This window comes from Barbatula barbatula (assembly GCF_947034865.1).
Source record: "Barbatula barbatula genome assembly, chromosome: 6".
In the NCBI taxonomy this organism is placed as follows: domain Eukaryota; kingdom Metazoa; phylum Chordata; class Actinopteri; order Cypriniformes; family Nemacheilidae; genus Barbatula; species Barbatula barbatula.
In genome coordinates, this window is record NC_136765.1 from 11,800,802 (window position 1) to 11,824,788 (window position 23,987).

General features: G+C 39.8%; 2 protein-coding genes across 6 annotated transcripts in view; one reads left to right on the top strand and one right to left on the bottom strand.

Moving 5' to 3' along the window:
- LOC306895301 (D-glutamate cyclase, mitochondrial-like) lies at positions 1–18,811 on the top strand. Of its 4 annotated transcripts, XM_079458462.1 has the most exons (13): positions 65–149; positions 902–976; positions 3,743–4,004; positions 4,171–4,509; positions 6,475–6,504; positions 7,011–7,214; positions 9,832–9,944; positions 10,070–10,330; positions 10,866–10,965; positions 11,999–12,147; positions 12,502–12,621; positions 16,919–17,073; positions 17,649–18,811. In XM_079458462.1, exons 7-13 carry the CDS (start codon positions 9,866–9,868, stop codon positions 17,787–17,789), a joined length of 1,005 nt encoding a protein of 334 aa, XP_079314588.1. In that variant the 5' UTR covers positions 65–149; positions 902–976; positions 3,743–4,004; positions 4,171–4,509; positions 6,475–6,504; positions 7,011–7,214; positions 9,832–9,865; the 3' UTR covers positions 17,790–18,811. The 4 variants fall into 4 exon arrangements, with proteins under 4 accessions (XP_079314586.1, XP_079314589.1, XP_079314587.1 ...); XM_079458461.1 differs by lacking the exon at positions 9,832–9,944 and having other exon boundaries at positions 55–149; XM_079458463.1 differs by lacking the exons at positions 3,743–4,004; positions 4,171–4,509 and having other exon boundaries at positions 25–149.
- The window catches only part of gpr68 (G protein-coupled receptor 68), an 11,337-nt gene continuing 5,907 nt past the window's right edge, over positions 18,558–23,987 (bottom strand). Inside the window, exons 2-3 of one of the 2 annotated variants that reach the window (XR_013786782.1) lie at positions 20,866–22,060; positions 18,558–18,636 (exon numbers count right to left, since the gene is read on the bottom strand). Coding sequence is in view for 1 of the 2 variants with exons in the window: in XM_079458464.1 (XP_079314590.1) it covers positions 20,938–21,975 (1,038 nt within the window). In the remaining variant the exon portion in view is untranslated. Of the gene's footprint in view, positions 18,637–20,806; positions 22,061–23,987 lie in introns of those variants that run through there. The other variant, XM_079458464.1, reaches the window with a different exon arrangement.

Consider the following 23,987-nt stretch of genomic DNA (forward strand, 5'->3'; position numbering starts at 1 on the left):
GGGTGTAGCCATTTTGTGTGATGTGTTTACACCGTCAGCGTCAGAATAGCGGTTGACCACCTGCAGTCACGACATTTAATCGACACAGAGTCGCCTCAGAAGTGCGCAAGTCCTCGTCGCTTGCCTGCTTAATCTGAACCACTAAATAGGTTAGTACGTATTACATGATTTAAGCGCATTGATTTAGGTGATTATTTGAAATCTACAACTGCTTCATTATTACATAACCCGGGTTCGTATAAAGCATTTGTAATATGGTCTGCAAAGCAGTCGTCCGAGCTTCTAGACGGAGGAGAAAATAGCTTGCGGTAATGGTAACGGTTTCCAGCTGCAGGCCCGCGGTCACAGACCACCAGTTTCAGACCGGAAGTGCAGGGCCGACCGCATACAAAGTTACTAGTTTCAATAAAAGGCTGACCAATAACTGTAGGGAGAGAGAGAGAAAGGTTTGGTTTTTTCTCACTTGTCTGTGAAGTATTTTAATGTTGTGAGAGATGTGGACCGAGTTAGGAAAAACTAGAACTTGGCTGACAAGATGTCCTGAGGTTTAACTTGTCTTGTTTTTGATAGATGCACGTATTAATGTATTATTCTAATCTCTGCAACTAATATGTTGTATATATTATTACCATATTGATTAACATCGTTTCTGGAGACGATATAAAAACTTTATTTCAGTACATTTTTATAAAGAAACTGACTCGTCCCCTAAAAAGCAGGTAAATCTGAACCTTAAAGTAATTAAAGATTTTTAAATATCACGCAAAAAACAAACACCATCAATGATATTTATATTTTCCCTAGTACAGTTAAATAGAATGAAGATGACATGAAGATTTTGGCCGTGTGACCCCTGCTCATCATGTTCATATCTTTATGCTTTCTCTGTTTAAATGTGAAGTTATGAGGCTGCTCAGTCCTGCTGTCAGATTAACAACAGGACTGAAATACATCGTCCGAGGATTCATGAAGCCAGGTATGATTTACAAATGGCTTTGTTACAGTCACTTATCTCTGTCATGCATTAACGTTTACAACAGCTTAAAACATTAACCAGTCAGGCTTTATATGTCTGGCAGCAGTGGCGGAGCTAGATTTTTATATATGGGGTGGCCAAAGCTACTTCAGGGGAACCGCAGACCATGCCTGAAAATCGAATTATAAATAAATAAATCCTAGGATTGCTGATTAGAGGTACAAGTGATAATTTACTTCTTTATGAATGTAGAAATAAAATTATAATTATTATAAAGTATAAAGAATGAAAATGTTACAAACATAGTTTTACCCTGATAACAGAAACAAAGCAGTACCAGATGTGTCTTTAAACTGATGTGGATCGGAGCATCATATAAATATCTGATAAAACATGTACTCATTCCATAGGACCGCAAGATTAAAAAAATCATTGATGCTGATTATTGACCTTGATGTTGTCATCTTGATGATTTTTACTTTCAGATATTAGAATACATTAACTTTTACACGTTACAAAACAAGCTGAGAAGCCTTTATGTATTTTATTGCACTTTTGATTCTCTAAGGAACATTAAAATCAGTTATTCAAATGTTAAATATATAAAACAAACAGGAAATGTATAAACAGAACAACCAACATCACACATACACTCAATGGGTTCAGGTTATCCAGTAAAGTCTAATGAATCTCTTTCTTGCATCGTATCTGTACGCGGTTGTAACTTGTTAATGATAAACTTTGTGAGCATGGAGCTCTTCAGCATAGCGCTTCTTCATCGGTGAATCAGTTAAACGCCTCTGATTGGCCAATATATTTATACCATGAACTTGATTGGCTGTAATGCTCAAAGCTGTAGCAGCGCAAATATGCTGGCATCCACATTCGTTAATTTTCACCTAATCTTATTTAGATTACAACTTTCATAGCATAGTTTTTTACTATGCATGTCGTTTCCTCTTTTATCTTGAATTTGGAGAGCAGTTTTGTTCACCTTGTTGTCATTTTCTTTCCAAAGCCTCTGTTATTTGCCGACCCTGATGTAAACAATGTACAGTGCAGAAAGTATTAACAGTGCTTCACTTTTTCCACATTTTGTCATCTTTGCAAATGTATTAAAAATAAAGAACGAAGAATGTTCATAAGTATTCACATCCTTTGCTCAATACTTTGTTGAAGCACCTTTTGACACCAATTACAGACCCAAGTCTTTTTAAGTATGATGCTACAAGCTTGTCACAACTATTTTTGGGCAGTTTCTCCCATTCGTCTTTGCAAGATCTCTCAAGCTCCATCAGGTTGGATGGGGAGTTCATATCTCTCCAGAGATGTTCGATCGGGTTCGAGTCTGCGCCCCAGTCTGTGTCCCTCGTGGCATCCTGTGGAGGGTGCTTCGGGCGTATGGGGTCTGTGGTCCTTTGCTAAGGGCTGTCAGGTCCCTGTACGGCCGGAGCAGGAGCTTGGTTCGCATTGCCGGCAGTAAGTCGGACTTGTTCCCAGTGCATGTCGGACTCCGGCAGGGCTGCCCTTTGTCACCGGTTCTGTTCGTAATTTTTATGGACAGAATTTCTAGGCGCAGCCAGGGGCCGGAGGGTGTCAGGTTTGGGGACGACACGATCTCGTCTCTGCTATTTGCGGATGATGTTGTCGTGTTGGCCCCTTCAAACCAGGACCTTCAGCATGCACTGGGACGGTTTACAGCAGAGTGTGAAGCGGCTGGAATGAAAATCAGTACCTCCAAATCCGACGGATCAGTCGGAAAAGGGTGGCTTGCCCACTTCAGGTTGGTGGAGAGTTCCTTCCTCAAGTGGAGGAGTTTAAGTATCTCGGGGTCTTGTTCACGAGTGAGGGAAGGATGGAACGGGAGATTGACAGACGGATCGGCGCAGCTTCTGCAGTAATGCGGTCGATGTACCGGTCCGTCGTGGTGAAGAAAGAGCTGAGCCGCAAGGCGAAGCTCTCAATTTACCGGTCAATCTACGTTCCTACTCTCACCTATGGTCATGAGCTTTGGGTCATGACCGAAAGGACAAGATCCCGGATACAGGCGGCTGAAATGAGCTTCCTCCGCAGGGTGGCTGGGCGATCCCTTAGAGATAGGGTGAGAAGCTCGGTCACCCGGGAGGAGCTCGGAGTAGAGCCGCTGCTCCTCCACATCGAGAGGGGTCAGCTGAGGTGGGTTGGGCATCTGTTACGGATGCCTACTGGACGCCTTCCCCGGAAGGTGCTCCGGGCCCGTCCGACCGGGAGGAGACCTAGGACACGCTGGTGGGACTATGTCTCCCGGCTGGCCTGGGAACGCCTCGGTGTCCCCCCGGAAGAGCTGGAGGAAGTGTCTAGGGTGAGGGATGTCTGGGCATCTCTGCTTAGACTGCTGCCCCCGCGACCCGGCCCCGGATAAGCGGTAGAAAATGAATGAAATGAATGAATGAGCACGGACGGTTGTGATAGCACACGTATGATGCTCAAAATGAACACGAATTGACACCGAAATAGCACATGTATGATGCTCAAAATGAACACGAATTGACACAAAAATGCAGTAATATCACCAGCATCAAGTAAAAAACTACAGATAAAATGTAAATTCTTTTCAGCTATTGTGTTTAGTCCTGAAAAGGTTTATTATTATATTTCTGTGTTGTCCTACACTTAAGTCATGTTTTTTAATCTGGATACAACATGGAAGTTTATGGTTGATGCTTTTATATATTATACGGAAAGTATTCAGACCCCCTTAAATTTTCACTCTTTGTTATATTGCAGCCATTTGCTTAACCCTTCCTAGAGCTGTCCGTCCGGCCAAACTGAGCTATCGGGGAGAAGAGCCTTGGTGAGAGAGGTAAAGAAGAACCCAAAGATCACTGTGGCTGAGCTCCAGAGATGCAGTCGGGAGATGGGAGAAAGTTGTAGAAAGTCAACCATCACTGCAGCCCTCCACAAGTCGGGGCTTTATGGCAGAGTGTCCCGACGGAAGCCTCTCTTAAGTGCAAGACAAATGAAAGCCCGCATGGAGGACTCCAAGATGGTGAGAAATAAGATTCTCTTGTCTGATGAGACCAAGATAGAACTTTTTGACCTTAATTTTAAGCGGTATGTGTGGAGAAAACCAGGCACTGCTCATCACCTGTCCAATACAGTCCCAACAGTGAAGCATGGTGGTGGCAGCATTATGTTGTGGGGGTGTTTTTCAGCTGCAGGGACAGGACGACTGGTGGCAATCGGGGGAAAGATGAATGCTGCCAAGTACAGGGATATCCTGGACGAAAACCTTCTCCAGAGTGCTCAAGACCTCAGACTGGGCTGAAGGTTCACCTTCCAACAAGACAATGACCCGAAGCGAAAATAACGAAGGAGTGGCTTCACAACAACTCTGTGACTGTTCTTGAATGGCCCAGCCAGAGCCCTGACTTAAACCCAATTGAGCATCTCTGGAGAAACCTGAAAATGGCTGTTCACCAACGTTTACCATCCAACCTGACAGAACTGGAGAGGATCTGCAAGGAGGAATGGCAGAGGATCCCCAAATCCAGGTGTGAAAAACTTGTTGCATCTTTCCCAAAAGACTCATGGCTGTATAAGATCAAAAGGGTGCTTCTACTAAATACTGAGCAAAGGGTCTGAATACTTAGGTCCATGTGATATTTCAGTTTTTCTTTTTTAATAAATCTGCAAAAATGTCAACAGTTTTGCGTTTTTCTGTCAATATGGGGTGCTGTGTGTACATTAATGAGAAACTTAAATGATTTTGCAATATAACAAAGAGTGAAAAATTTAAGGGGGTCTGAATACTTTCCGTACTCACTGTGTGTGTGTATATATATATATATATATATATATGTATATATGTATATGTATATGTATATGTATATGTATATGTATATGTATATATATATATATATATATATATATATATATATATATATATATATATATATATATATATACATACACTCACCGGTCTGAGTATTTCACAATCTGCTCAGTTACTGGGATTTTCACGCACAACCATTTCTAGGGTTTACAAAGAATGGTGTGAAAAGGGAAAAACATCCAGTATGCGGCAGTCCTGTGGGCGAAAATGCCTTGTTGACGCTAGAGGTCAGAGGAGAATGAGCCGACTGATTCATGCTGATAGAAGAGCAACTTTGAAATTTGCACAAGCTCACCAAAATTGGACAGTTGAAGACTGGAAAAATGTTGCCTGGTCTGATGAGTCTCGATTTCTGTTGAGACATTCAGATGGTAGAGTCAGAATGTGACATAAACAGAATGAGAACATGGATCCATCATGCCTTGTTACCACTGTGCAGGCTGGTGGTGGTGGTGTAATGGTGTGGGGGATGTTTTTTTGGCACACTTTAGGCCCCTTAGTGCCAATTGGGCATCGTTTAAATGCCACGGCGTACCTGAGCATTTTTTCTGACCATGTCCATCCCTTTATGACCACCATGTACCCATCCTCTGATGGCTACTTCCAGCAGGATAATGCACCATGTCACAAAGCTCGAATCATTTCAAATTGGTTTCTTGAACATGACAATGAGTTCACTGTACTAAAATGGCCCCCACAGTCACCAGATCTCAACCCAATAGAGCATCTTTGTGATGTGGTGGAACGGGAGCTTCGTGCCCTGGATGTGCATCCCACAAATCTCCATCAACTGCAAGATGCTATCCTATCAATATGGGCCAACATTTAGACGTAGAATTCTGAAGGCGAAAGGGGGTCAAACACAGTATTAGTATGGTGTTCCTAATAATCATTTAGGTGAATGTATATCCAACACTCGCACTAAACATAAAAAATCCCTACGCACCCCATACGTACTGCGCACAGAGTATGTCAGGCCCGCCCATGTTAACATGTGCACCGGAAAAAATACGTAAGTAAGCAGCGCATATTTTTTACGCCGCACATATTTACAGATGCGTGCATTCGTACCGCATGCGTAAGCAGAGCTGGAAATGCTCTGCTTTCGCGCTGCTCATGCATGCAGTATGTTTTGGCCGTTAATACACAGACTGACAGCCGGTCTTCTCACAATGTATATTTTTTTATATCTTATTAACTAGTTTCTTGCATTTAAGTCTTTAGGAACAAATATTATCACAAAGTGTAAATCATTCTGGGTTTTTTTTCGGTAAAATAGTACATGGGTAAATAACACTGTTAAATTATTCTGTTGGTCGTACACAACTGTTCAAAAGTCATTTCTGTTCACCAAGCCTGCATTGGTTTGATCCAAAATAAAGTAAGAGAATCCTGTTCTTTTATGTAAGCAAGTTTTTTATTAATAGTATAGACTGTAGTTATGCATATTATGATCAAATATATTGTGTATATTTGTATTATATATTGCGAGACTAACCCCCACCCCACCAAAAAAAGTCTCGATTTGATTCCAGCACTGCCCTAGTGCCCTAGACTTCCTAATTGTTATAGTGTTACCCAAAATGTGTTGTTTTGTTGTTTTACTATTGATTTTCCTTTACAGAGCTGGAGGGCATCTACAGTGGGAAACCTAGTAAGTACATCATTCTAAAGATGCCAGCACTAAAACACACTTTGGTAGATATCATTTACACGCTTGTTTCTGGAAGTCAGTCGCTGGCTTAACCTTCTTGATGAAGCTTCAGACATTGATTTCTGTCCATGACACATCAAGCATTTCATAGTCATTTTAAACTTTGCATAACTTATGATATCCCTACAATCATCTTGTATAAGAAAGGTACCATATTAAATGTGTAATAGATCAGGCTAACGATTTGTGATGCACTAAAAAGCAGAGACACGAGCCTTCTATTGTATAACTGGAAAAAGTTAAAATTTTAGTAGACACGTAGTTTATATCTGATGCTGGTCCTTGTAACCACCCACAACATTCTAGTGTTCAACGCAGAAAATTTTGCAAGCCTTTCAATGCATTTCAGGTTTAGTTCTTAATGTTCTGCAGCAGACACACACAATTGATGTGTAACGTGTTTGATCTAAGTGAATTCTGTTGACCTTTAGTTTTTGATGTTGCAGAGTCAGGTCTTGCGTTCACTCATTCACCCGGCTGCATGTTCCTCACCAATCAAAAGGCAGAAACTGGTTGCCCCGTCGCTCTGGAGCCAACAGAGAGTCCTTTGACATTCTGCATATCCCAGAATCCTCAGCATTACAGCATGGCTAGCAAGAGGGCGGTTCAACAAATTCAAGCCATCGAGGAGCTTGTGGTTGAAGATCCAGGTATGACACAACACAGTTTTGCTTAAGATGACCATTTAGGGATTTATGCAAGCTCTTCTCACAACATTGTTTTCTATGGCAAAAAATGACATTACAGTACATTAAAGGCACACTTCACCCAAATCTGTATACATGTCTATGTTCTGTTGAACACTGAGAAAGATATTTGGAATAATTCTTATAACAGACAGATTTTTCCCCCCATTGACTCCCATTTTAGGAAAAAAATTATAATTGTTTTTGTTCTGTTGAACACAAATTAAGTAAAGTATTTGAAGAATGTAGGACCGCAAACTGTTCTGGGGCACTTTTGACAACCATTGTATTTTGTCATATCCTATGGTAGGCAATGGGGGGCAAAATCTGTCTGGTTATAAGCATTCTTTGGTGCTGGTCATAAAATTAGAATATCATCAAAAAGTTTATTTTATTTAACAAATTCAATTCAAAAAGTGAATCTTGTATAATATATTCATTCATTACACACAGACTGATATATTTCAAATGTTTATTTGTTTTAATTTAGATGATTATAACTGACAACTAAGGAAAATCACAAATTCAGTATCTCAGAAAATTAGAAGATTACTTAAGACCAATACAAAGAAAGAATTTATAGAAATCTTGGCCAACTGTAAACTATGAACACGAAAAGTATGAAAACGAAAAGTATGAACACGAAAGGAAGAACATGTTCAGCACTCAATGCTTAGTTGTGGCTCATTTTGCCTGAATTACTGCAGCAATGCGGCGTGGCTTTGAGTCGATCAGTCTGTGGCACTGCTCAGGTGTTATGAGAGCCCAGGTTGCTCTGATAGTGGCCTTCAGCTCTTCTGCATTGTTGGGTCTGGCATATCGCATCTTCCTCTTCACAATACCCCATAGATTTTCTATGGGGTTAAGGTCAGGCGAGTTTGCTGGCCAATTAAGAGCAGGGTCCTTAAACCAGGTACTGGTTGCTTTGACACTGTGTGCAGGTGCCAAGTCCTGTTGGAAAATGAAATCTGCATCTCCATAAAGTTGGTTAGCAGCAGGAAGTATGAAGTGCTCTAAAACTTCCTGGTATACGGCTGCGTTGACCTTGGACCTCAGAAAACACAGTGGACCAACACCAGCAGATGACATGGCACCCCAAACCATCACTGACTGTGGAAACTTTATACTGGACCTCAAGCAACGTGGATTGTGAGCCTCTCTTCCTCCAGACTCTGGGACCCTGATTTCCAAAGGAAATGCAAAATTTACTTTCATCAGAGAACAGCAGTCCAGACGCTTCTGACGCTGTCTGTTGTTCAAAAGTGGCTTGACACAAGGAATGCGACAGCTGAAACTCATGTCTTGCAGAAGTCTGTGTGTAGTGGTTCTTGAAGCACTGACTCCAGCTGCAGTCCACTCTTTGTGAATCTCCCCCATATTTATGAATGGGTTTTGTTTCACAATCTTCTCCAGGGTGCGGTTATCCCTATTGCTTGTACACTTTTTTTTCTACCACATTTTTTCCTTCCCTTCGCCTCTCTATTAATGTGCTTGGACACAGAGCTCTGTAAACATCCAGCCTCTTTTGCAATGACCTTTTGTGTCTTGCTCTCCTTGTCGTCTTTTGGACAACTGTCAAGTCAGCAGTCTTCCCCATGATTGTGTAGCCTACAGAACTAGTCTGAGAGACCATTTAAAGGCCTTTGCAGTTATTTTGAGTTCATTAGCTGATTCGAGTGTGGCACCAGGTGTCTTCAATATTTAACCTTTTCACAATATTCTAATTTTCTGAGATACTGAATTTGGGATTTTGCCTAGTTGTCAGTTATAATCATAAAAATGAAAAGAAATAAACATTTGAAATATATCCGTCTGTGTGTAATGAACGAATATAATATAGAAGTTTCACTTTTTGAATGGAATTAGTGAAATAAATCAACTTTTTGATAAGGCAATATACAGGTGCTGGTCATATAATTAGAATGTGTACATCAGAACGAAGACATTTGTACAGATTTGAACAATTCGACGGTGAGTAAGTGATGCCAGAATTAATTGTTTTGGGTGAAGTATCCCTTTAATTTATTTTGTTGATGTCGGTTTATTTTGTTTATAATTTTTCATAAATCATTACTTTTAGATACTTTCTGGTTAAAAGTGTGCAAAGAGCATATCAAGTTGTCCAAAAAAGCAGTGTAAATATGGCAGTTTCGGAGATACAAGCTTTCAGTTCGACAGCGGCAGTTTCTGTTTTTGTTCTCATTCAAAAGACAGGAATTCGTCTATGGGTGAGGCAGAAATCCCTTTAAAGACCCTTTAAGCAACACTTTTCACAGAGTTTTATTGGTATTTTCATCAGTACATCACGGGTTAAATTGGGATTTGTTGTGTGGTGGGGCTCTGTGGGGGATTTTGAGGGGTGCGTATACAAAGCTTATATTTTTAATTGACAAGCTGTAAAATATAAGTTGACAGAGCCCTCTGCTATGAACAATAAAATTCAGATCAAAATCATTCTAGATGCCAGCAGTGTACAAAGTTTCATGTGATAAGAATAAAGTCTTTCTGTATATGACCGTGTCCTATTTATTAACATTTTATCATCATATATTAAAGTCCAAAGAATTTTATGTATTTCCAGTACATTTCTGTCAAAACTACATACAACATTCACAATGAATGAGATGACCCTGAATAATTTGTGCATCGTCGCTGCTGCACACAACATGAACAAAAACGTTCTTGTAAAACTGGGTAAGTGAATGGTTAAGTAACATGAAGTCCAGAAAAGTGAAGTTATTAAATTTGACTGAACTATCAGCACACATCTGTCTAATAATAACGTGTGTCATATGTGTAACTCTTTGGTGTGTGAACAGGTGCGAGGGGTATCCGGGCGCTGTTCGTGCAGGATGAACTCCTAAAGGCCTGTCTCTCACTGTCACACTCTTCATCTGTACTCTTCACTACTGGTTTCCCCACACACTACATGCACAGCCCCCCCGAGGAGACAGACGGCCCACCCGGTGCCATCGCTATGGCAGCAATGCTCCAAGCAATGGGCAAAGAGGTGGTCATCGTAACAGATGAGCGGGCTTTAGAGATGAATAGGAACATTATAAGAGACGCTGAGGAGAAAGGTGCCCGTTTCTCTTTTTCATAGTTACTACTGTTTGTAAATTTTATTTAGATTTTCTCTCGTTCCCTTCTCAGACAAACAGAATACAGGTATGTTCTGTATTGCAGATCTGTTTTTACTGGGTTGGGTTCCAAAATGCCACAACCATTTTCCATCCTTTTGCTTTAAGTTGAATGAGTAGTAGTATATCCCAAAAGTAAAATAGTTTAATCAAATGGCTAAAGAAGACTGAATTTGGGCTATTTTTTGTTTTTTGTAAAGTAATGGTTTTAGTTTCTCTATTCCTTCTTTTGAAGTATTTGTCCTTATAGCTCATTGGTCCAACATAATACTGCACGTAGCTGCATATTAAACATCAAACATACACATTGAGTTATGTGCTTTTTGCCAATAGCTCTTGACTGTTGCATTGAATAAAATGAAAAAAAGCGAATTATACACAAAGGTATGCTGTTTGTCATTTGAGACAGGCAGCAAGTCGCATCTGATCAGAATTCTGTTTCCGTTCGGTGTATATGTGTGGGTTTGACTTACAGGTGTGATAAAGACTGCAGTGCCAGTAATAAGCTTCCAGAGCAAAGGACCTGAATCAGCACTGCACTTTCTGTGTCATGATGGAGACCCCACAAAGCCCAGGTGTAGTGCTGTTTCACTCTCGGCCACAGTCACATTTTCCATCCTCTGTACCTACTGCTGCTCTCTATTAAGATGTAATGTAATATCCTATCAAAGTCATAGACGCCGTTACAGCTGGTATTGAGATGTGTTTGGGGTGTTTTCAATCACATGAACAAATGGGACCCTGGACCTTAAGTAGCACAGGAATATTTGTGGCAAAAGCCAACAAAACAATGAACGTTTAATGACTCAAAATGATCGATTTCTTCTTTTATGGCAAAAATCATTAGGATATTCACTATAGATCATGTTCCATTATGTAAACACATCTTGATCACAACTTGATTTTTGTGAGTGGATGCAGCAAAAGCGTTAACAAAATGGCCAGAAACACCCCTACAATCATCACTTGCTGCTGCTCGCTCTTTGAGAATCACCCACTCGAGTTTGGTGTCTATGTAAAGCTTAGAATTTCACCTTTCCGGTTCTTATACTTTCCCCAACGTCATTATAGCGAAGAGTTAAAACAAAGATGTTTCTTAGCAACGGCCTGTTACATTGCCTCTGATTAACAACTTCAAAGGCAATTTTCTCAATATTTAGTTTTTTGCATAGTTATATCTCTGCCAAATATTGTTCCAACAAACCATATGTCAATGGAAAGCTTATTTATTCAACTTTCATATGATCTATAAATCTCAATTTCGAAAACTGGTTTTGTTGTCCTGGGTCACATATACCAGTAAATGCAGTATAGCCAAATGTTTTGGACCATTTAACCACGTTTTTAGTTCGCGTTGCATTGACTAAAAACATTTTAATACCAGGTGAAAACGGGGCTTTTTTAAAGGTATAGTTTGCAGATATTAACGTTTTACAGTATCCAAGGCAGTGGGCTCTATTGTAAATGATAGTCTGGGTATTCTATGGATATCCCGTTGATGTTCATTAACTACAGACAAGTATTATGGTAGCGTAGTTTTCTACAGACGCTTGTATAGTTTAACATTGTTCAGTTCATAATACGTTGTTTTTTATGTGCACCTCAAAGGTTCGACCACTTGGTGGCAATAGAGCGCAGCGGCCGGGCTGCAGACGGAAACTATTATAACATGCGGGGGATAAACATCAAGCATTTAGTCGACCCCATAGATGATCTCTTTACCACTGCAAGTGTTATACCAGGCATCACTTCTACAGGTATAACAAATAGACATTGCACTTACTATAACAAAAGCCCACTTCATTTTCCTGAGAGCCCTACTGTCTATTGCTGCAGGAATCAGTATCACAGGTACTAAAGAAAAAGACATGCCAGAGCTCTATAGTGTCAAAAAGAGGCACATTCTACAAATATCAGATGTGGCAAACGTGTGTGTTGGTACTAGTGTTGTCTCTAGATCCTCCTCTGACGGAGTGACTCTGTTAATCTCTTTTAACGATCACAATGCTTGAATCACCAACTTCCTTTCCAATTAAAAATGAGCACAGTTTAATGAGACCCGTCACCTCTTTGGAAGAGGATTAATTTTACATGTGTTTGTGTGTGTGCAGGGATCGGAGATGGAGGTAATGAGCTTGGTATGGGGAAAGTTCAAGCAGCAGTTAAAGCACACATGCCTAACGGGAGTCTGATCGCATGCGACGTGGCTGCTGATTTTGCCATTACGGCAGGTAAGTACAGTCATGGTTACTGCAGCAAAACCACAGTTTATTTTCACAAGGACACACAATTGTTCTGTTTCCTGCTAAAAGGGAAGTTAGTGCACAACCCAATGCCAAATCTACACGGTCATTCACAGTAGCTTTATGTTGCTATATAAGACAGTCCATATAGACAGTAAGTACAGTTCACCCAAAAGTGAAAATTCTTTCATCCTTTACTCACTGTCTAGTTGTTTCAAATCTGTATACAGTTTTGTTCCGATCAACAGAGAAAGATATTTGGAAGAATGCTAAGAACCAAACAGTAGGAAAAATTACAATGGTAGTCAATTATCTTCTATTCTAACTATGGTAGTCAAGAACTGTTTAGTTACAAGCATTTTTGGGTGAACTTTACTATATATAGTAAAGGATAGAAAGATTGGGAAAGAGAGAGAAATACAGTACGAGTCAGTATTATTGTGTTCGGTGTTGACGAAAGAGATTCTTAAAGATGGCTTAAGATTCTGCTGTTCGTAGAGACAGGCAGATCATTCCACCATTGTGGAACAATTTTAAAAATGGGGGTTGAAAGTGATTTTGTGTCTTTTTGGGATGGAACCACAAGACATTGTTCACTAGCAGAGCGCAAGGATCCGGAGGGCATGCATCTGAATTAGGGTGCTGAACCAGTGGCCGTTTTGTAAGCCAAAGCAGAGCTTTTTTTAATTTGATGCGAGCGGCTAAGGTCATGCCGATATACTAAATAATTATCTCTGGTGGAACGATTTCTGTACTGACGCCTGTTATACTAGTGGCTATTGAGAACATCTAGTGTAATGTTTAGTTAATAAACTAATTATCAAGTTTACAAGGTAAATCGTTTTATACTTTTAAAGTAGGCTCAGCACACGATTTAAAAAAAGGAACTAAATTATGCCTTGTTTTCTGATGTCAATGTTTGGGCAACTGTATTTTCACTTTTTGCCTTGTGTCAGGTTAAGAAAAATGCATATTAATATTGCGATACTGTGAATGGGCCAGTATATCGTTATGGGTTTACATTGTTAATACAATTTTCATTTAATGTTATCAGCCAAAATGTACATATAGGTGCATCCCTGCATTAAATGTATTCGATGCTTTTACCCAAAGTGACTTACAAGTAGGAGAGCATTTAACAGTCAACCTGTACTGGTAGTTTACCAGGCCACGCCTGTGTATGCAGCCTCCCAAGGACACATTCTTGCACTGTAAAACTTTTCCCTGTAAATTTACAGTAAAATACTGGCAGCTGGGTTTCTAGCCACATTCTGTATTTTTACAGAACCACAACTGTAAACCACATTAACAGTATTGTACTGTAGCTGCCAGATACAGTATCATGCTGTAATTAAATTATTTTACAGTGTGTGCTGTAAATCTTTTCACTCTCAATTTACATTCTGGCAGCTGGGTTGCCAGCAAATTTCTGTATTTTTACAGAACTATGACTGTATTAAGTACTGGATTATACTGTTATGCCACTTAATTTTACAATATTACAACGTGTTATTTATTGCAATAAATTGTATTTCTACACAGAATATCTTTTTCCTTAAAACAAGAAAAATGTAAATATTGTTTTCGATTTCCATTTGAGAATACTGATATGGAAATTACAGTCTTCGAATTTAAAACGTTTATTTCTGATGCAAAGGCCAGAAAAAGTCATTGTGAACACATTTTGGCTGAAATGTCAGCTGTACAAAATAAATTAACACAACATTAACAATCAAGTACTCTCAACAAATTGACTCATTGTATAAAGATGTTAGTAGGAATGTCAGCTGTACTTTTGTATTGCAATTAACAGTTAACAGCATTAACAATGCAGGAACCTTACTTCCTTTTAGTCCAATTACAGTGAATGGAACTTTTAGACACTTCCACTATCTGCAAGTTGATCAGAAGAGAGGAAACCTGTGGGTTCACAGTAGTGTTTTTTTTTTGCTTGGCCAGTCTTCTTTGAAGTCCCTTTCCCCTTTTTGGCTTTTGATCCAAGCTCCAGGTTGATGTCAGAAAGCGTCTACAAGGCAGAACACAAAACAATATATATAATTATGTTTATGCCTATTTTATATATATATATATATCTCAACCAGATGTCTATAGTATTTTTTTAAATCGCAATTTTTAAAACTGTGATTATCTCCAGCTATTGCACACAGTGTACCTTTGTGAATCTTTCCATCAGCTAACAGAACCCCATTTTCCTCAAGGTCTTTAAGATCTTCTACCAAAAACTTAAAATCTTTTAATTCTTGACCTGCAGTGAGGCAACAGGTTTCCAAGTGTCATGTAAACAGCAAGAATTTTGTGCTTATTCTTGCCAGATCCAAGTAGGTTTGCCACTTCTAAACCGTCTTGATACAAGATTAAAGCCAGTGAATCTGTATCATCTTTTAACAGCACATTGTCATCAACATAACTGCCATCCCATACAATTGCAGAGGACACCGTTTGCTTAGGAATTCACAATCTGACATTAATGTTGTTCTATAACTGATTTACAGCAGAACAAAGCTTCTAAACTTGGCTTTATGGGAATTTACTGAGCAAAGCTTTCCTTGCCAGATAAATTTTTACCAAGGCAGATGGGGACAGGTTCAACATACTTTAAATTGGCTTTATATTATGTCTGCAACATTCTTGATATCCTTTCAGAAATTCCAAGTGTAGTTAATTTTTCACTTACCCTGTGTAGCAAATGAGACTGGCTAATATCATGGATGTCCTGCAGCCCCTCAATTACCGACTGAATAACAGATGATGTGAGAATGTGCTTTGCCTGCAATTTGAGAAAACAGCCATATTCTTCAAAACAGCGTTTAATTTGCATTATCTGGCAATAGTGCAATATCCAACTGCTCTTCACCATCATCACAATCAATAACTCATCCGACAGTGCATTTGAGTCTTCAGTCACATTTCAGTACAGAGGCCACATGGTGAGAGGGATGCAAAGTTCAAATGTAGTATATTATGACAAAGCCTAGCTGCTGAGGAGTTGCGGTGATACCTGGATATATGTGAGGTCAGTGTTGACGCAAAGGAAAAGCTTTTATTATACTTAAATGGGCAAGGCACTCTGGTGAAGCCTTTGATATGAGATTTTAGGTGTAAAATTAGGTTTTCAAATCACTACATCTTTCCTGAAAGACACCAATGTCACAGACTAAAGTGTAAACATTACCTATTAATTGCTCAGCAGACGTTTGTGTGTCCCACTTGTTGTAATCCCTGAATATATGAGCCTTAAAAGCAGCAAACGTTTTGAATCTTCTGGGGCAACCAGGAATTAATTAGTTCAAAAGTCTGTTCTCAACTATTCACCATTCACTCGTGTTTTAACCTACGTGTAACGTTACATGGCTAAGTTAAATTACATCGTGCCGACAGACAGCAACATCTTATTTTGGGCATTATAATTACGAATTTCGGTTTCTTATGTTCAATCGTCAAAAACGACAGGATTAACACACCGATCCAAAATATTCTTGATTTATTTAAACACTATCGTTCCCAAAATCAGTCCACTCGTGCTAACAGTTCAGAAAAGCAATAGAATAAGACAAAATTGATTCTCTCAGTCTTCTTGCTGCATTAACCTCACAACTTTGAGAAACTACCGGCAAAAAAGAAAGGCATGCAAACTTTGTGTCATTCATGTTTCCTTTAACATGCTGACGATTCGAGCTAGCTGTGTTAGATAAGGGAGACATGTTGAGCAGTGGGTTCCTTGGTAACAGATTTGGGAACCATTGCAATAAACCATGAGTTAAAAGTAGCAACAAAAAAGCTATTTGTATAACCGGACCTCGTTATAAACATTACTGATGTGCTTGTAGAGACAAAACAATGAGAAAGACATCCATCTCAATGTGTCAATTCGCATTCAGTCATGTCAACCCAAGCTTCCCTTACAATCTGAAAGTAGCCTTGGGCCTCGTCTACGAAACCAACATAAAGGAGTAGGATAAAGCTCAAGCAAAACCTTTGCTGACTCGTTGACAGCGTGCAACAATGAAACTTGTGACTGGTCTTTATTGGAAAGCCTGCATAAATGTTGACTCTTGTGCACAGCTCAAACTGATGTCCGATTTAGACATTGACATTCTGCAGAAAGAAAACGTTAACGCAGACACAAAACTTAACGAACATATTTACACACTGACCGCTATCTGCCTTATTAGGTATCTCATGAATAATGTGTAGTATACATTTGGTTATTTCTACATTATGCCATATAATTGACATGAAACCCACAGTACATCTCTCTTTACAGGAGTGTCCAACTGGGGTGGCTATGCTGTCGCTTGTGCTTTGTACGTTCTGAATCTCTGTCCGATACACCACCGCTACCTTCAAAGGGGCCTCGGTTTGCCACCCTCGCCTGAGCAACAGAGTCTATGGACTGCCTGCTTGCCCACTATAGATAAGGTAAAAGCACTTTCATTGAAACAAACAAGATTAATTGACAAATATGGTGTGGCGATTGTTCGATTCCAACTACACATCTGTTCATGATCTACATCAAAGGCTGCAAACAATTCAAAAACTTCTACCAACGATACGATTTACAGCACAATGCCAGTGACTGCATGCTTGACAGGAAACTCTGAGGCCGCGAGCAGGGGCTACGCATTCATCTAGCGAGGATGACCGAGATAGACTAAATCTATAAAGGACAGGGTAGCATTAAGGCTGGCCCTTTTTTTATTTGTGGTGAACTGCAAACCACTTCAGAACCACTGCCAGTGTAACGTATAATCACCACGGCCACAAAGTCTGGAACCGATCCCTTTAACCCTATATTCATATTCCAGCCTAAATATTTTCTGTGTCTGTTGTGTTGTTCCTGCTGGTGGCTGTTAAGGCTTTTATAACATTTTCCTGTTTTTTTAATGCGCTTAAAATAAGAGACTGTTACCGCTGAAGCCATTGCTAAAGTTGAATAACTCCAGCTGCAAAAGCTACACGTATAGGAATGAATGAAGTGTTGCTTTCTTAAATAGGAGGAAGACGTGCTTCGCATTTTGGTGAAATATGGCATTCGCAGCGGCAAGACTGCAAACCTGGGACTGGAGGTGGATGGACTGACCTTTCACCCGTACCATTCGGACATCGTACGGCGGCTAAGAGATCTCACCCTTTGAGCAGCATGAGTTCCTTTCACACAAAGGGAACAAGACACAAATCCTTGAGCACTCAAAGCTGATTTGTGTTATCTTTTCTGTCACACGAAAGAGGAAAAGAGAAACAATGAGAAAGACAAAATTGATTTATTCTTGTTTAATTTTGTGTTGTAATTTTTCCCAACTGTATGTACAAATGAATTCTCTTACGAGCAACAATCTACCCGTAACACATTTCTGTGCACCTAAGCCACAAAGTTGATCATTGTCATAGAAATAAAAGCGCTAGTTTAACCAAACAGGAAAATTCTGTCATCGGTTTCTCACCCTCGAGTTGTTCCAAACCTCTATAAATGTTATTGATACATTGTACACAAAATAAGATATTTGGAAGATTGTTAGCAGTTGTTAGTTCTGGGACATCATTGACTACCGTAGTAGTTTAAATGGTAGTCTGAGATACCACATGAGCTGTGTGTTTTGCTAAATTCTCCAAAATATCTCATTTTGTGTTTAACAGAACAAATACAAAAATCAGGATAGACAACTCGATGGTGAGTAAATAAAGACAACATTTTTATTCTTATATTTCTAGCCCTTTAATTCATTCAAAAGCATCACTACTATAATCATGTACTACCCAAGCATTATTCAAATACTGTGATATTTTACTTTGAACAGAGAAGAGCAACTATTTTAATTCAAAGATGTTTCTGCACATAAAAATATTACAGAGCTGTGTTATGTAGCGTAATTGTGTTGTTTGGTAATTTGTATATTATTACTGACCTTTTTAGTTAAGAGTCTTTTCCTCTTCCGTCCAAAATCAACACGCTGGAGATCTCTTGATGGGATCTTCCTAAAATCTCTTAATCGTAAAATCAAATAAATAGCAACTTTTAATCAATCTGGCTCTGGATTCATCTGAAGGTGTGAAACTCTTCTCTGGGACAACGTTAACAAGTGTCAAATATATATAGAGGCCTGTTTGTAAAAGTTACTTAATGCATTACCCTCAAATGAACTAACCATAATAAATGCTGAAAAACAATACTGCTCTTTTTTTATATGAATTGTTTTTCTCAAAAAATTTACATTCTGTTATAGTGATCCCAAGTTGTTTCAAACCTTTATAATATGCTTAGTTCTGTTTGCAACTGACATGTCTGGTACATCATTGACTATCATAGTAGGAAAAAAGGTATTCAAAGGTGACCCAGAACGGTTTGCTTTACCCCTTAGATACCTGCGAGCCAATTTAGTCATTTAGCAGGGGCTTTTATCCAAAGCGACTTACAAATAAGATATAAAATACCTATATACTATATAGACTTCCAAATGCAACAAAACCTACAACTGCTGCATGAAAGCAACACTATGGAATATGGAGAATAGTTACTTTTATTAAGAAGTAATATGCAGCTATGGCAACTTTCATCAAAAGGTTCGGTGAAGAAGAGCTGCGCTTTTGGATGGACATACAGCCGACACAGCATCATATCTACAGTTAATTCACACAAATGCACAGAACAAAAGCTCTTTGAAGTTACACCACAGATTTAAATTTTTTTTATAAACCAATAATAAAAGAACTGTAGTCAATATGTGAACTATTGTTAAATATTTGGAATACTAGCTTGAGTTGTGTGAACTCTTAACGTACGAACGTGTAAATGTCCAAAGTGAATGCATGTTGAGGATGTGTTGATAAACACTGGGTGAAAATAAGCATCAGAGACCATTTCTTATTTTACAAGTTTCTACAGTTCAGGATCTGCTACTGATAAGTAACCGCAGTCGCTTCACTCCAAGAAATGTAAACACTACACCAACCGCTCATTGTCTTTATTTACCCTTTTGCTTTGAGCAAACAGAGCGTTTGATCAATGAATGTTCTTTTCTTCACATATTTTCCCAGGATATTAAATCACAGTGGGATGCTGTCCAGTTTAAATAGGGCTGGCTGACCCTTTACAACCACACTATAATTTCCCACACCAAAAAAAACCCCATTCTAGAGCACTGCGGGTCACCCAAAAATAAATAACCATTTACCACCTACATGTTGCTTCAGACCTGTCAATATCTCTTCTGTGGAATTTAAACCACGCTTTTCCTTTTCCATGCAATGATAACAAGTGTGGAAGCTGTCAAGCTCCAAAAATGACAGAAAAGCACAATCAACTTTGGACCAAAGCCTAGATTTACTTTTTTTTAAAGTTACTTCCTAATTTCTTCCCCTTCAGACCAGCTTTAAAATCTTTCAAGCGTATACACTAACGTGTATTCAGAAATGGTTTGTAAAAACAAAGAAAAATTTGAAACCGTCAGACCTGGCATAAAGTTTCACCTCCATTCTGTACTTAAATAAGCTTTTTTGTTCACATGATCATTTTGCTTAAAGCTACTAACGCTCTTGTCCTTTCTAACCTGTATGACTTTCTTCTGCCGAACACAAAAGATGATATTTATTAGAATGTTGGTAACCAAACAGCGGCGTTATCCGTTCACTTCTTTTGTAAAGTCACAAAACCAATTTAAGTGAATGGTACCGCCGTTGTTCGGTTACCAACATTCTTCAAAATATCATTTTTTGTGTTCTGCAGAAGAAAGACATACAGGTTGGAAATGACAAGACGGTCAATAAATGGTGACTGAATATTGCTTTTTAGGTAAACACTTTATCACCATTGCGAGGAAGAAAAGAATATGGGTTTGGAGCAACATGAGATTGAATGCATTTTGGCTGCTTTACTCTATTTTCTCTCTTATGCGAGCGTTGCTGGAACAAGGAAAACCTTTAAATCAGAAATAACTTTAGAATAACTTCTCAAATATACATTTGCAAATGTAGCTAAAGGGACTTGGAACGCAACTTGATCGTTTTAGCCATCCATTCTTCAAACCACAAACGTCAACCACTGGTGACTATCAAGGTAGCGATCCGTGAGAATGACACTCCACAACAGCAGTATGCTAACTACACATACCCAGATTTTTACATATTGAGATTTCATTTGAGAACATAACAAGGGGCTGTGAAAGGTATTCAAAAATGCTTTAACCATTGAACGATAGTATGCCACTGAATATTTACCAATTTTGCTCCTAAATTCTCTGGTGTCCACTTTTTAAAGGCAAAAGCACAGAAAGAACAAAGCGAAGCTGTTCAAACTTCAGTTTTGATCTGCTGCAACAGCATCACCAGAGTGGTGCCTGTTCCGTTGTCGTTAGTTACTGCCAGTTCAGTGGCGTTCGTGCTAAACCTTCCATGACTTTTGGAGCAACAGCAGAAGATACGAGTGCAGGCGTCTTGCGCCTTCTGGATGTCTTTTTGGGCACTCTCGCTGATGAAACAGTACAGTGTCGGGTCTGCCACGCAGTTTAAGCTTGTAAGCAACAGAGCGAAGTGATAATAGTTGAAAATGTTCTCGATGAATGCGCAGTCCCTCTCCAGCAGCGTACGCACCAACAGGAAGACGTGGTACGGCGAGAAACACACCAGAAATATGACGATGGTGCTGGTCACCAGATACTTGATGCGGGTTTTTTGGGCCGTCTGTGTGCCCGCGCTCTTGCCCACTGCCCGGAGAACTCGGAAGTACGAGAAGGAAAGGATTCCTAAAGGAAACAAGAAGCCTATGTAAAATCGGTAGTAGTTTATGGGGAACTCCCATGTTTTCATGGGATAATGCTCGAAGCACACCGATCGGTTGTGCTTGTCCCTGCTCAGCTCCTTGTGCCGAAAGAACACCACGCCCACGGCGAGCTCTTTGAGCCATACTGCAGCGCTCACCAGCGTCGCCGCTCGCACCGTTCGGAAAGTGGAGAAACGGAAGGGGTAAACCACGGCCAGATAACGGTCTATGGAGATGCAGCACAGGAAACCGATGCTGACATAAATGTTCTCGTAGAGCAGGAAGCCGCATAGTTGACAGAGCCACTCCGAGCCGCTCCAGTCGTCCCCCTGGAAAATGTACTGCAGCCAAAGGGGCAAGGAAGCTAGGTACAGCAGGTCCGATACGGTAAGGTTCAGCAAGTAGACCCCCAGCTCGTTGCGTGCTTTCAGCTGCAGCCAGGCGTGGTACAGTGAGTAAGCGTTTGCTGGTAAACCCACAAGCAAGACTAATATGTATGCGCCCGAGAACAGATACTGGTGAATCTCGTGGCTAATAGTGCAGTTTATTTGTTCCTCGGACATGTTCATCTTCCAGACCTCATGTTCGCAGAGCTTCTCGATGATTGAAGCAGGTTCCTAATCAGAAGATGTAATCCAGAAACATCCCGTGGATCTGTGGGATGAAAACAAAACATGTTCATTCATTCAATGCATTTTTTTATAAAACAGAATTAGAGAGACACTCGATATAGGACAGGAAGACTAACCCAAGAAGCCATGGTTTACAATGATTTTGTAACAGATAAGGGGGGTGTTTTGGGGAATTTTACAAAGGCTCAGAATACGGCCCAATCAATCAGAACCAAGGACCAAAACTAACCGTTCTTTAATCTACTTTTTTGTAAAATTGTGGTAAATATTAGACAGAGAAAAATAAATTGCCTAATTGTTTGATATATTCTATAAGAATTGCCATTCAACTAGGCTCATCAACTATTAAACCGTCCAGCACAGCCAGAAACCTGGGGGTGGGAATCGATAATCGGTTTAACCTCACAAGTCATGTTGCCAGCACCACCCGGTCCTGTAGATTCATCCTCTACAACATTAGGAAAATTAGACCTTTCCTATCAGAGCACTCTACGCAAGTCCTAGTCCAGGCTCTTGTCCTGTCCAAACTGGATTATTGCAATGCGCTTCTGGCTGGACTTCCTGCTTGCACAATCAAACCTCTCCACTCCAGATGATCCAGAATGCGGCGGCAAGAGTGGTCTTCAATGAACCGAAGAGAGCGCATGTAACTCCGCTCTTCATCAGGTTACATTGGCTCCCTGTTGCCGCCCGCATAAAGTTCAAAGCTATGCTCCTGGCCTACAAGACCACCACCGGGTCTGCACCATCGTATCTTTACTCGCTACCCTATGTTCCTGCCAGATCACTGCGGTCTGCAAAGGAACAACGACTAGTGGTACAATCCCAAAAAGGAAAAAAGTCACTCTCCCGTACCTTCTCTGGATCTGTTCCACATTGGTGGAATGATCTACCAGCTGCTACAAGATCAGCAGACTCGGTTGCCATCTTTAAAAAACACCTAAAAACGCATCTCTTCCGTCAACACGTCGCCGATTGATTTAACCTAATTCTTTTCCCTTTCTTTATTCTTATTAAAAAATATATATATGTATATACTAATCTCACTATTCTGCTTTGTATACTGTGCTAGGCTTTAAAAGACTAGTTTTTAAAGCACTTATTTATTTTGTTGCCTATGTTGTTATAATTGCTTCCAATGTTTCCTCATCTGTAAGTCGCTTTGGATAAAAGCGTCTGCTAAATGACTAAATGTAAATGTAAGAAACAGAAATACAGGAGCTCAATCACGATCTCACATCCAGACAAATGTTTTTACTTTCAATATGAGCCACTACACTCCTCTCACCACCACCACCACCACCCAGTATAAAAGAAACCTGTATTCATTTTCCTTCAAATATGTCCTATATTATATTTGGTCAGTGTGAGTCAACATCATTTTCTAATTGCCATGATCCTTTGACCAGAATGTTAACGGGTCTGTCTGTTGAGTCTGAACCACAAAGAAGCTGAACTTGGTTTGAAAAGCACTTTTGAAGCTCTTGAAACTCAATTCGAGATGCTATTAAAGAGATATGACTGTACATCTTACTGCACCTGAAAGGTGTTTTCTGCATTGAGCAAGTCTCTGACATACAATGTATTGCTGAATGCAGAAACAGCTTTTCTACAGATGACTTAATTCTTTACATTTAACTCATGAATTTAGACGTCGATGTGAGGAGGGGCCTTTTCAAACACCGCATGACCTATTTAGCAATCTTGATAAAGGCAGGATGTTGTATAGACACGTTGGAAATGAGATCTTGGCTGCGTTGATTAATCTAGAATCTCAGAACAGACCTGATCCCCAGATGAATGACAGCGAGGACACAGTGTTTCTTCACAGATCGATTAAATGATTAAGTGCGTTGGAATCACAGCCACACAGCAGTATTGATTTCTTTCCTAAAAATATAGAAATATTACCCTAAACCTAAACATTACCCAATATATAGAAAGAACGG

What these genes read in the sequence shown, in the direction of transcription:
- LOC306895301 (XM_079458460.1), top strand. Translation starts at nt 904, where the DNA reads ATGAGGCTGCTCAGTCCTGCTGTCAGATTAACAACAGGACTGAAATAC. An exon ending in CATCTACAGTGGGAAACCTA is followed by an intron (nt 6,505 to 7,010) that starts GTAAGTACATCA and finishes TTGATGTTGCAG; the next exon opens with AGTCAGGTCTTGCGTTCACT. An exon ending in TGATTTTGCCATTACGGCAG is followed by an intron (nt 12,622 to 16,918) that starts GTAAGTACAGTC and finishes CTCTCTTTACAG; the next exon opens with GAGTGTCCAACTGGGGTGGC.